General features: G+C 37.0%; 1 protein-coding gene across 1 annotated transcript in view; it reads left to right on the top strand.

Moving 5' to 3' along the window:
* Positions 1-12018, top strand: part of LOC121913511 — a 58506-nt gene that overhangs the window by 19269 nt on the left and 27219 nt on the right. The window contains exons 7-27 of the mRNA XM_042436173.1: positions 105-170; positions 494-630; positions 718-834; positions 1170-1227; positions 1320-1367; positions 2303-2371; positions 2540-2679; positions 4626-4757; positions 4877-4934; positions 5047-5127; positions 5506-5561; positions 5695-5763; positions 5878-5902; positions 5996-6025; positions 6364-6432; positions 6542-6681; positions 7184-7303; positions 7475-7532; positions 7782-7826; positions 7927-7983; positions 8248-8396. Of these exons, the coding sequence (XP_042292107.1) occupies positions 105-170; positions 494-630; positions 718-834; positions 1170-1227; positions 1320-1367; positions 2303-2371; positions 2540-2679; positions 4626-4757; positions 4877-4934; positions 5047-5127; positions 5506-5561; positions 5695-5763; positions 5878-5902; positions 5996-6025; positions 6364-6432; positions 6542-6681; positions 7184-7303; positions 7475-7532; positions 7782-7826; positions 7927-7983; positions 8248-8396 (1724 nt within the window). The remainder of the gene's footprint in view (positions 1-104; positions 171-493; positions 631-717; positions 835-1169; positions 1228-1319; positions 1368-2302; positions 2372-2539; positions 2680-4625; positions 4758-4876; positions 4935-5046; positions 5128-5505; positions 5562-5694; positions 5764-5877; positions 5903-5995; positions 6026-6363; positions 6433-6541; positions 6682-7183; positions 7304-7474; positions 7533-7781; positions 7827-7926; positions 7984-8247; positions 8397-12018) is intronic.

Below are 12018 nucleotides of genomic sequence, written 5' to 3'. Positions count from 1 at the left end.
TTACTCTACCTGTCAATTTGAAGTGTAATATTTAAGTAACGCTGGATGTCCTGAGAAGCGCAACTGTAATCATTTTTTATTTCACTTATATGTTTTCTCTACAGCCTCCATTCCCTACATTATTTTTATGGATAAACTGGCCAAATGTGACATCAAACAACCCATTATAGGTTAGTAAAGTATCTTTAAGTGCACATGACAAATCTTGAAATCTATACTGAAACAGGATTGCCCACCTTGTCTAAAGAAAAAAAGGAAAAAATTATCTGTACTTGTTTTTATGACTGACAAATATTTGATCAAACATGTTTTCAATGTGTGTAACTTGTGGCTTAAAGCACTACATCAGGTTTCAGATGGTGATGAACTTATTGTATCGTGTCATTCTCATTACAACAAATGTAAAGATAAACCAGTGAGACGATGTACAATGCTGCTGCAGATATGAAAGATTCATCATGTTTGGTGTAATTTTTTCTATATTTTCTCCTAGGCTTGTCTCTGCTGACTCTGTGCTTCAGTCCACGGTCGTCGACCTATTTTTACCTGTGCCATGTCTGTGAGGAAAAGTGTTCATCAGACAATATAGTATGCCACCTCAACTCTGGTGACCATGGCGTCAACTACTTTGTGAGTGCCTGACATCATTAAAAATGAGCCCATGTTTAAAATTTGGAAGCACAATTTATATGTGTTTTTCTAAAAAATTTATTTTAGAACTACACAGACCCTAATGTGCTGAGTTTCAGCTGGATGCCCAGCATGGATATGAGAGTCATTCTAAGGCCTCACATCACACAGGAACCAAAGCACAGAGGGCCTGAACACCTACAGGTTTGTACCTTATGTAAATATATATCGAAATTAAAGTAATTTTTTTAGGGATACATTTTAGAAGTTGTACCAGGTTAGAGTTTTAAAGGTGTGGTGTGTTCTCCTATGGTAACTGATCTACACATAATGCTCATGTCTTTTAGTTTATGTCTTCATATAGCAGCAAAACTGAGTGTGTGATTAAACTTTGGAGAAACCCTTACATGGTCATGCTATCCTTTATGGTTACTGTCAGATAAAGAGACTGTGGTCCAATATTTGTGTTTGTGGGGTGGTAGTATTTTTAAACAATAGGCGAAGTTATTTGTTTACATTGTTTTTTTGTCTCTTTGCAGTTGTTGGATTTGCCTGATGAGCTGTTAAAAAAGTGTGAAACAAGCACCTATTCTGAAGGTAAATAATCCTGAAGATTTTGCTGCATAATATTTGCTTGTACTTTATAAAATTGTATGTTAATGAAAGTGATCTGATACTTCTCCCCACAGTGATGCTCTCTTTCAGTGAAAATGAAAAGCTTCTCAAGCTGTTCGAAGGTGTGTGCACTTTTTTTCCCCTCAAGATTAGTCTCAGGATTAGGGCTTAAAAAGTTGCAGAGTTCAATAAACAGTTCAATCTACCCCCTTCTCCAAAGTCAAACATTATTTTGACCCCTTGATGTAATCACTATTTGTATGAATCACTCTAACCAGCTAATATATGTATATATGTAACAAACTGACTACAAGGTCCATTGAGTTCTGGAGCTTTTAGCTATATCATGGTTATGATCCATCTTTGCTAAAAACCTCAGCTATTATGCCAACATGGATGAGAAGTCTAGAAGTATTCAGAAAAAATGTAAATTTGAACATCTGCTATTCAATGACAACTGAGAAAATGTCATCTGCTGATGAAAATCATATGAAATGATCGAAAGCTCCACAACGGCTACTAAATGCACCTTGTGGTCAGATTGATTTCTCAGTCTTTATCTGCATTCATATTGTGGTAGAAATAAAACTTTCGGAGGCGAAGTCTTCAGAGGAATCAACAATATGGCAAAGACCTGAGTTATTCTAAGCAGAGCAACTGAAAAGTGACTGACAGTATAGCATCATATATACAATAGATGAGAATACATCTCTTGACCCTTCCCATCAATTTTATTGGTCCTTTGTGTTGTTACAGTGCCTCTGCATCTTATTATTGGTCATAGCCAAGTTTGGATAGTAGCTACGCGAGCAGCCACTATTTAATTATGTTTGACAGAGTGTTGATGACCTGGGAAGGGTCAGGTTCTCCTTTGGCAATACAAGTAGTTACACAATATTTAATTCATACAAGGGCTATGTGAGATTTAAAAGACATGAATAAGGCAATAGTGTATAAGAATATATATGTATGGTTATATGAATTTCCACCACAATATCATACATTCACTCTCCTCCTTCAGTCCACACTCCTTCACTTGTGCCTTATTTTCTTCTAGCTGTCAAGCCAAAGAAGATGATGATACAAACATACCACAAATTGGGCAACAGGAAGCATCCACTTCTCGGTCAGTAAATCACATGACACCTTATACAACAAAATGACATTTCTTATAGTTTGAATTAAAGCAATATAGATTTTTGGATGCAAAATTCTGCTGGTAATGACTTTTTTTACGACATCATTGGCCTTCTTCAGTTTTCTTTTTGTACTAAAATTTTTTCCCCTGTTGTAGGCCTGCAGCACCTTATTGAATGCATTTGTGTTGGACAGACTGAGAGGAGACACTTCCTCTGCACGCTCTGCAACCTAACTTTAGCCGCCCACATGATCATCAAACATGTCCTGAGCTTCGATCACATCTTTTGTTACTTTGTAAGTAGCTATGACACTATTGAGAATATGAATAAAAACAGATATTGCCACACAATCTTGAAGAGGTCTAATGAGGCAAAATAAGCAAAAAATCTGTTGTGGTTGAGAGACAAATGTAATTAAAATGCCAAATTATATACATATTATATACAATAACTAAATAAAATCTAAAAAATATAAAATAGAATAAAATAAGAATAATAGAAAAGAGAGAAGATAGGACTATAATGTTAACTACTATATGCTGAACACACACAGTGCAGTGATGGTAACAGACTATTCATTAGTGCAAGTCAAGTAGATGTAAAAGCTGTACAGTAAGGTGCAGAACTGTCACTGTGCTTGTGTTGACGGATGCAGTCATACCTCTCTGCCTGCAGACACCTGTTTCCTGCAAGATAATCAATATGGAAGTGGAACTGGAACTGGTTGTCTTGTACAACTTCCAGTTCTTGTATTTAGCTGCCCTTTTCCAACAATGACCTCATTGAATCGGGGTTATCGTGTATCATGCAATTCAGGTATCCTTTTCTGTTTCTTCTTTCCTAACAAACTAGACATTAATTTGTAGGGGTGCACCGGATCGTACTTGATCCGGGATCCATACGGATTGCCCCCCACAGTTCGGCACGCATCTGAACCGCGGGTTAATTGCAAAATTGAATGTCTCATTTAAGATAACGTAAACAAACTCCTGTAAGTAAAAGTCATAGACAGACAGCGCGTCGTTAACAGGGATTTTGAAGAGCAACGACCAAAGCATCAAACGGGTCCGTAGTGACATCTGCAGGTATGTTTACACGCTGTTTAACGTGAGCAGCTAATTAGCATCTAGCTGCTAACTGACGTTAGCGGTGAATGTTTGTTTGGTGGCTCGTTCAACAAGCTGCAGGACAAAACGTGTATTCATGTTTGTAAGTTATCAAGTTTTGATGATGTGGATACAGGCTGTTGTTTCATTCACTACCATGTTTAAAAGAGGAAGGTATCAGACCTCATATTGCAATTTAATTTAACAATTGAGCATTGAATATTTGATATATTTTAAGATTTTATTTAAACATTCGACATCTTGAATGTTGTTTTCATTTAAGACCATGGCCAAAAGTTACTTGCTGTAAATGTTTTACAGAATATATGGAAAGCAAAGTTTACTAGATACTAGATTGATAATCATTAAACATTAATATCATAACACTGTTTTCTCCAATAGTACACTTCTAACTATCATTCTAACTATCATAATTTCCTTCACATATGCATAATATAGGCTACATAATTTACACAGTATATACTGTATACAGATGGTTATTTGAAAAACAGATGGGATTGGAAGCATTAACAGCAGATCAATCAGTATTATAGAAAGATGATGACTAAATTCAAGCAAGGAGCAGTCTGTCCTTTTCATATACAGTAAGTGAGATGAAGCTTCACTGCTAGCAGAGTCCCCTGTCCCAACATACGAGGAGACTCGTTGAACAGGCTGATGGCAGTTGGCGGGAGGTAGCAGATAGCTTTCTTTGTCACTGCAGAGCTGAATGAGTCTCTTAATGGTTGTGTAGGACCTTCAGAAAAGTAAAAAAAAAGTACTTAAGGAATCATAATTCAAAGGAGGAAACCATAAGATAAAATTGAAAAGAGTTTCAAAGGAGCACCTTGACTTTGCACATATCAAGACGCCTGGCAGCAGCATTCTGTATTGACTGTAGTTTGCTGAGAAAAGGAAAAAGTGCATCAGGAATAAAGACCATCACTGACTGAATCACTGTATTATTTGTTGCATGAATCTACCCTTAATATAGCTGTTTTGTTCCGGTGTCAGCAGTTTCTGGTATGTTTGAGTAATGAATCTACTAATGAATGATGAATCTACAGCTACTATTGGTAATGTTAGTCTTTCTGTGGGGCAATTGTGAAATTCATATTGGTTTTGATTTGTGCAGAAAGCATGGCACCCCACCACTTTGCTGTCAAAGGAATCCTACATACGTTACAGCAGCGCCTTTGCCACAATGATGCTCAATTTTGCAAAGCAGGCAGAGAAAATTCATGGATCTGCGAATACTGATATAAAGGTAATATTGCTTACAAAGTCCTTTTAATGTATGTACAGTCTAATACTCCCTTGTTTTACTATTCCCTAATTGATGCTTTTGTTTGTGTTCATGTGAAACTGTATGGCTTTGTGTTATAGCAAGTGAACCTGGAGCCTGATGTATTCACATTAGTAAATTCCTCCGGTTATGCAGAAGGTTGGTATTTTACTTTTTATGCTTCAGCTATGTTGTATTTCTCTGGATGTACTGGACCTTCAGTGGAACCTAGAATGATGTTTTTACTAATTCAACCTATGGTGGTTTTTAGCTTTGAAGAAACTGGAATCCACCATGAAGGAAAAAACGGAGAGCAGCTTGATTACAAGCGTCACACCAGGGAACAAGCTGAGTATGTATTATCTCATCGTAGACTAGTTGGAGTTTTTCCACTGGACCAGTTATCTTGTTTGGGACTTATCCTACATCGAGATAGTCAAGACAAATTGTTTTTCTGTTTTCTCTTCAAAAAGTTCAAATTAAAGACAAAAGGTAAACTGTAATTGTATTTTTTTTGTTTGTAAAGTGCACTTAAAGGTTGTGAAAGTTGGCTTAAACACAGCCCCTTTTGCAGAATGGATTATGTATATTAGGATCAAATTGAAGTGATAATGTCAACAGTTTTTGTGGGGATGTTCAATACTTGTAATTGTCAAACCAGTGTCAATTAAATTGTTAGGCTTTTAATTACCATTGAATTGAATGAACTAACTTTGTTTTTTCTTTGTAGCACTTTCTACTGTATCAGTGTGGCCTGTAGCATCACCGTACACACTACGTTGTCAGGTGAAAATTCATATTTCCCTAATATACCCTGAATATTGTTACTGTACCAACTACTATCCATGTTGTGGAGAACAAGCTCGTCCAATACACCGCTTGACTTTTCATTAGTTTCACCCTTGTTGTCTCATGACAGAACTGCAACGTGGTCTTAATGAATGTGTCTCAGTATTTCAAGCATGTGTTTAAGTGGGAACACCAGCAGGTATATCAACATTTTTATATGGTCCAACAGAGTCTTAATAAAAAGATTTATTATTCATGAAATACTACAAAATATGACCTTAACGTAAGCTCTTTTTGTAATGTTCTTCCCCAGGTGTTGAAGAATTTATTTGGCAAAGGTATCATTCACTTTTCTCATTTCCTGTATTTTGTGTGATTTGAAGGTGATATAAGTGTGACACAGTGTTCTATGTTTTCACTCTTCCTTACAGATGAAATAGCAGATGGTTACGACCAATCAGGTACGCTTTTCTCCTTTTGTTAAAGCAGGCTGCAACACTTTATTAGTTAAAAACAATACAGAAAACAGTGTTAAAAGTTCTGAAAATAAATTTTATCATTGGGCTGAAGGTAGCATCACACAATGGGATTTGAATTTTAACATTATTCTTTAATATTGTCTCTGATTTTTTTTTTTCTCCAATGATTAATGGTATCACAATTTCCAGAAATTGATCTGTGTTCATCTGAATCATCTCTGTTATAAATGTTGGAAAATGGGGCACGAAGTTCAAGTTAATTTTAAAAAGTTGTTCATGTATTAGCTCTTCTTCACCTTCTTTTCTGTCAATGTTATCAGGTCGGAGACCCAATCTGGGCTTATTCAGGTACCTCAAAAATAGCGAGAAGCAGGATCGGCCAGTTATTGGTGAGCTGACCCACTTGTTATCGTTGTGGCATTTGTACGAGTTTAGCTGTTAAAGGAAATAACAGAAATATGTAATTTCTTACTTTCATTTGTATTTTTGTGTGTTTAGGCATATCCCTGGTTGTGACTTGTCTGTGCGCTCAGGTTCCAGATGAACCTATTTATGTGTGCTTTGCTTGTGAGGAGAGTTTCTCAGACTCGTTTCTCACACAACACCTGGAAGGCCGAAAACATCTCATACACACATTGGTGAGCTTTCATTAAAGTTATTTCCTCAAATGATTTGTGTCGACCACAATAACGTGCAGGCGATGCAAATGGTGTTGGAACTGCGTCACAAATGTGTGTGGATTTGCAACTGATGTGTATGTGTTCTTATATTTATACATTTATATTACATATTCAGGTAACTATATTGAGTCTGTAGCTGCCACATTGTTTGGTGGAGTCAATGTATCAAAGTAAAAGGTCCAACCTTTCCTCCTGCTGCTGGGGAGTGAACTGCTTTCAAATGCATTAGGTGTATGTAGTCTTTATTAAGTAGTTTTTAAGTCATCTATCTATCCAAGGAGAAGTAATCCATCACAGTCAGCAGTATATAACCTGTTATTTTTGCATTATTATTATTGCATGGTAATACGGTTCAGACTGGCTTAAACACATGATATAGTGTGGGGGGGAAACAATGCTAGTTTGTCACAACTGCTGAAAACAGTAATGTAATTGACCAGCTTTTTTCCTCATTTCTTAGTTGTACCAGAATCCCTGGCAGCTGCCGTTTGCATGGCAGAACCATCTGGATGTGGAAGCCATGACTTTAGTGGCATGGGAGGAGGAGAAGAAAAGAGGACTACACCATTTGACAGTGGAGGTAAAAGACCCATTCACAGACAATGAACAGACCTGTTTCTTTTTTCTTTACTAAAGTGTTCACATCTGTTCAGGGATGCACAAAAGCTTGTTAATGTAACTAACAATAACTAGGTTAGTCTAACTTGCAGTCAGTCATAATTTTCATGATTGAGAATCTTTCTTTTCTCAGATACTTGATGTTCCTTCCTGGCTGTTTAGGAACCTTAACCCACTGAGTTACCAAACAGGTAGGTACCCTAAAGTTAATCACAGCTAGTTGCTCGCTGTATCTTTTCTCTTGTTTTAGACAGAACAGCTTGTGTTGTGAGATGCCACTAATTAATGCACAGACAGAGGACTTGTACTTTTTACCCACATTATTTTATAAAGTAAAGAGAGTGATTTGTGCTCAGCGAGATTATATGAATTGCCTCTGGTCATGCATCCAAACATGAGATATGAAGCTGAAATTGTCTCATTCTTTACTGTGTCTGCAGTGATAGAGAGCCTTGACCTACACCGCACTTTCTTAAAGCGCCAAGGTCAGTGGTAAAAGCATTGCTTCTCTGTAATTAGATAAATTAAATTCTTTGCACTTTGATTACTTTTATCTGACTTTTTGCCTGTTTTATGTCTGTGCAGTTCCACCTTGTGAACCCTACAGCAAACTCAAAGAGAACGAGAGATTTCCTCTGCTGGGTGAGTACTACAGGAAGGAAAGTCCTTCCTGCACTTTGAAGGTGATTACTCACTGATGAATATGTTTTCTTGATTTTGCCTACTAATTTCACACTCATAAACAATAGTAAGTGTCCAGTATGAAACGATGACAAGAACAATGAAAAACACCTCCAGCTTGCATTTCAAAATGCAACAGATGGAAAAGTAGTATTAGTAGCACTGAACACAATCCACAACCTTCCGCGTGGATGTTTCTGACTCTTCTTCACCTCATTATTGCAGGTAAGCAGTTTCTGGTCAAGCACAACGCGTATAACAGACAGCATCAATCCACAGAAGTGAGATTTCTGTGTTTGCTCTGTGAGAGGAGGCTGTCAAAGGACGAATGTTACGCTCATTTGTTCAGTTGGGAACACGTTGCAACATTTCTGGTGAGTGTTTTTTTGTGAAAATTTCTCAATGCATTGTTTCTCTATTAATGGTGATTGCTTGCTCATATTATTGCTCAGTGCTTTGCAGTGCAAAGGCAGGCAAAAACAGCGAAGTATGTCATGTCAGAAAGAATCCAATAATCTTATATAAAATGACACATAATGTCAGAGGCACTGTTTCTGCAACTGCAGTGGTCCATTTGAGCCCCTGACGGTGCCTCATACTTGATATTGGTGAGAGAGTTCAGCATCCTGACAGCCTGATGATTAAAGCTGTTACACTGTATGGTGGAGCAGGTTCAGAGGCTCCGGTATCTTCTCCCAGATGGTAGGAGACTGAAGAGGCTATGTAAGGGATGGGCTCGCAATGGTGGTGGGTGTTATAAGTGTCCAGGAGGAAGGGGAGTGAGGCATCTGTGATCTTCCCAGCCATGTTCACTATGCCCCGCAGGGTCTTATGATTAGAGGCAGTGCAGCTCCCAAACCACACAGAGATGCAGCTGATCAGGATGCTCTCAGTGACGCCTTGGTAGAAGGAGCACATGATGGGTGCTGGGGCTCTTGCTCTCTTTAACTTCCTGGAGAAACTAAAGAGAGCAAGAGCCCGGGCAAGAGAAGAGGAAGTAGAGATGCTGCTGGGCTTTCTTGGCCAGTGATTCAGTGTTATCAGTCCAGGAGAGGTTCTCGGTGGTGTACACACCCAGAAATTTGGTGCTGCTCACCTGCTCCAGAGTAGTACTGTTGATGGTCAGCGGGGGTTGTTGGGTGTGGGCTCTCTGGAAGTCAATAATAATCTCCTTTGTTTTCCCTACATTTTGTACCACATGGCCAGTTGGTTCACCTCATTTCTGTAGTTCAATTCGTCATTGTTGCTGATGAGACACAAAAAAGTCATTTTAAAAAAAAAAAAAAAAAGATAATTCAGTTGGCTTTTTTGTTTTTTTTTTGCCAGTAAAGTTATTATCCAGATATTTCTCAAATGATTATTAACCTAGAATTACTTACCCAATTCATTCTTTCTCTACTGCGAAATGCATTTGAAGAACAACATTTGCAATAAATGTGACCTTTTTGTGACCTGTGCAATACTGTAGAAGCTACAACAGGTTGCAATAGATTTGCAAGGTATTTTGGGAAATATTTCATGACACCTCCCTTTTTTTACCAGTAATTTCAGACAAGGTTCAGCCACCTACACATCATTATACTGATGCTCTATGTACTAATATACCACCCACTCACCCACATGGACTTACAAAACACCAGAATATAGTTGTATTTTCCCCAGCACTGGGGAAACATTTGTCAAGCATAGACAAGAAAAAAACATCTTACATTACAAATATCTCCGTTGTCTGCATCAAGCTCTACAAATAAAATGAGCCACAAAAAAGGTTTTCCTCCTGAAACACAGCTCAGATTTTTTTTTTTTTTTTAGAATAAGTATTCATCCACAAAAAATCATCAGAAATTAAGGACATTTTACTAAATAGTGTAGCCCTTAATCATCATATAATGAGCAATAAAACATAAAATGTACTTTGTCTTCATTCTTTCCTAAATCACACAGTAAACAGTCTTTTCTCTTCAGTAAACCTGCCTGTTTCTATAGCTGATGGTACCTGAACCAAAATGTGCACACAGAGATCTTTATCTTTTGAATAAATTCTGCTTCACAAAGGCTCCACGCTGTAGACAATATCTGCAATACAAACAGATGACAGAAACTTACTATATTACAGATCAAATCCATAAATTTGATTCCGTTTTTCTAATTAGAATATGAGTAATGACCTTATGACTCTCTCAAGTGTTCATCCTAGTTTTGAAAGAAAGTAAAACAAACTGAATCCATCATGGATATTTGTAAAATATACATTTAATGTATTTCTTGTAATCTTTTGAAGAGACTACATTCTGAAACACTGGAAAGTCATAGAAAGGTGTGTGAAGATGACAACAAAGCCCAACAGAAAGTGTGTGTATTTTATGTTGGCCTGATGGCACCTTGTGTTGTGTGAAGTTAGTCAAGCCAATTTTATTTGTATAGCCCAATATCACACATCACAAATTTTCCTTAGGGGGCTTTACAGTCTGTGCAGCAATACAACATCCTCTGTCCTTAGACCTCGATTAGAATAAAGAAAAAATATATAAAACCCGTTTAACAGGGAAAAAATGGAAGAAACCCCAGGAAGAGCAACAGTAATGGATTTATAACAAATATGAATGAATGAATGTGATGAAGAGGAAGCTGAGCAGTTTCCACGTGACACCGATAGGTACCTAAGGAACGCGACGCCCATCACCATGGAGAACTGTTATATTTCATCTTTTCCAGTAAGACAGGAAAGGAGGTACAACAACTAACGTTAGTTAAATCAAAAATGACTCTACTAAAAAAAAGTGCCAGCCACAGTTTCTCCTAGGTGAGTCTCAAATCGTCATCAATGTCATCAATAGTCATCATACCAATTTATGGTTAAATCGCATTGTGATGCGGAGCTAAGCTAGCTAACGGTTAGCACTTAAAGTATTAGCTAACAATGAGTTGATTTCTTTATCGTTAATCAAATAGTTGACAGAAAATTAATTGGCAACAGTTTTTATAAACTATGACTGTGTAAAAATCCATAGCTTCAAAGGCCAAACATTTGCTATTCCAGCTTCTCAAATGTGAGTATTTGCTGCTTTTTCCAGGTGCAACGCGCTAACGTTAGCATCATCATAGTAATGATAAATTTAATAGATCTGGACTCTTGGTTGGGTTAAAAAAGAAGCTATTTTCAGTCTGCTTGTGTGCTGGAAAATTAGCATTTTTCGCTATTTGACATATTATATACTAAATGATTAATTAGAAAAATATTTGAGATTCATATATGAAGAAAACAATCGCTAACTTAGCTTAGTTAGCAGTAGCTTTAATTGCTAGTTTTAAATGTTAACAGGTTCTTGTATTTTGCTTTAAATGATGCAAGATGAGAATCTTGTCCCATGTTTCACATTCTGTTATAGTTTTGAATTATGTTGGTATGTAAAAGAGGATTATGGAGTCAGAAATCCAAGCGCAATTAGGAAATTATTGAAATTGTCAGCAAGTGTAAGAATAAAATGTCTACTGACAGGAATGAAATGGATAACACTTAGGTCAAGAAAGTCATTGATGGTATTATAAAGCCAATAACTTACATCTGTAATTTGTCAGTCAAAACTGGTACATTTCCATGTAAGATGAAAACTGCTTAAGTTATCCCATTATATGAAGCTGTAAATTATTAGACTACAAAATCTGCTGGAAACCTCATAATATGAGATATGAGATAATATGAGATATGAGATAATGTGCCAGCAAAGTTGGTGTTATGAGAAAAACAAGGCACATTCTGAATCATAAAGCATTGTACGTTCTGTATTGTTCACTTGTATTACCGTATCTGAATTACTGTGCGGAGGTGTGGGGCATCACTTACAAAAGCAAATTACAATTGTTAAGCATACTACAAAAAAGAGCCATGAAGGTAGTAAACAACGTAGGATTTCGTGAACACACTAATAAGCTTTTCAAGTCACATGCTTTGAAGTTGATGGATCTGGTGGAATGTAACACTGCACAAACAATGTT

The sequence above is a fragment of the Thunnus maccoyii genome, chromosome 15, assembly GCF_910596095.1.
Source record: "Thunnus maccoyii chromosome 15, fThuMac1.1, whole genome shotgun sequence".
Lineage (NCBI taxonomy): Eukaryota > Metazoa > Chordata > Actinopteri > Scombriformes > Scombridae > Thunnus > Thunnus maccoyii.
The sequence above is the reverse complement of the archived record's forward strand: the minus strand, read 5'-3'. Positions and strand labels throughout refer to the sequence as shown.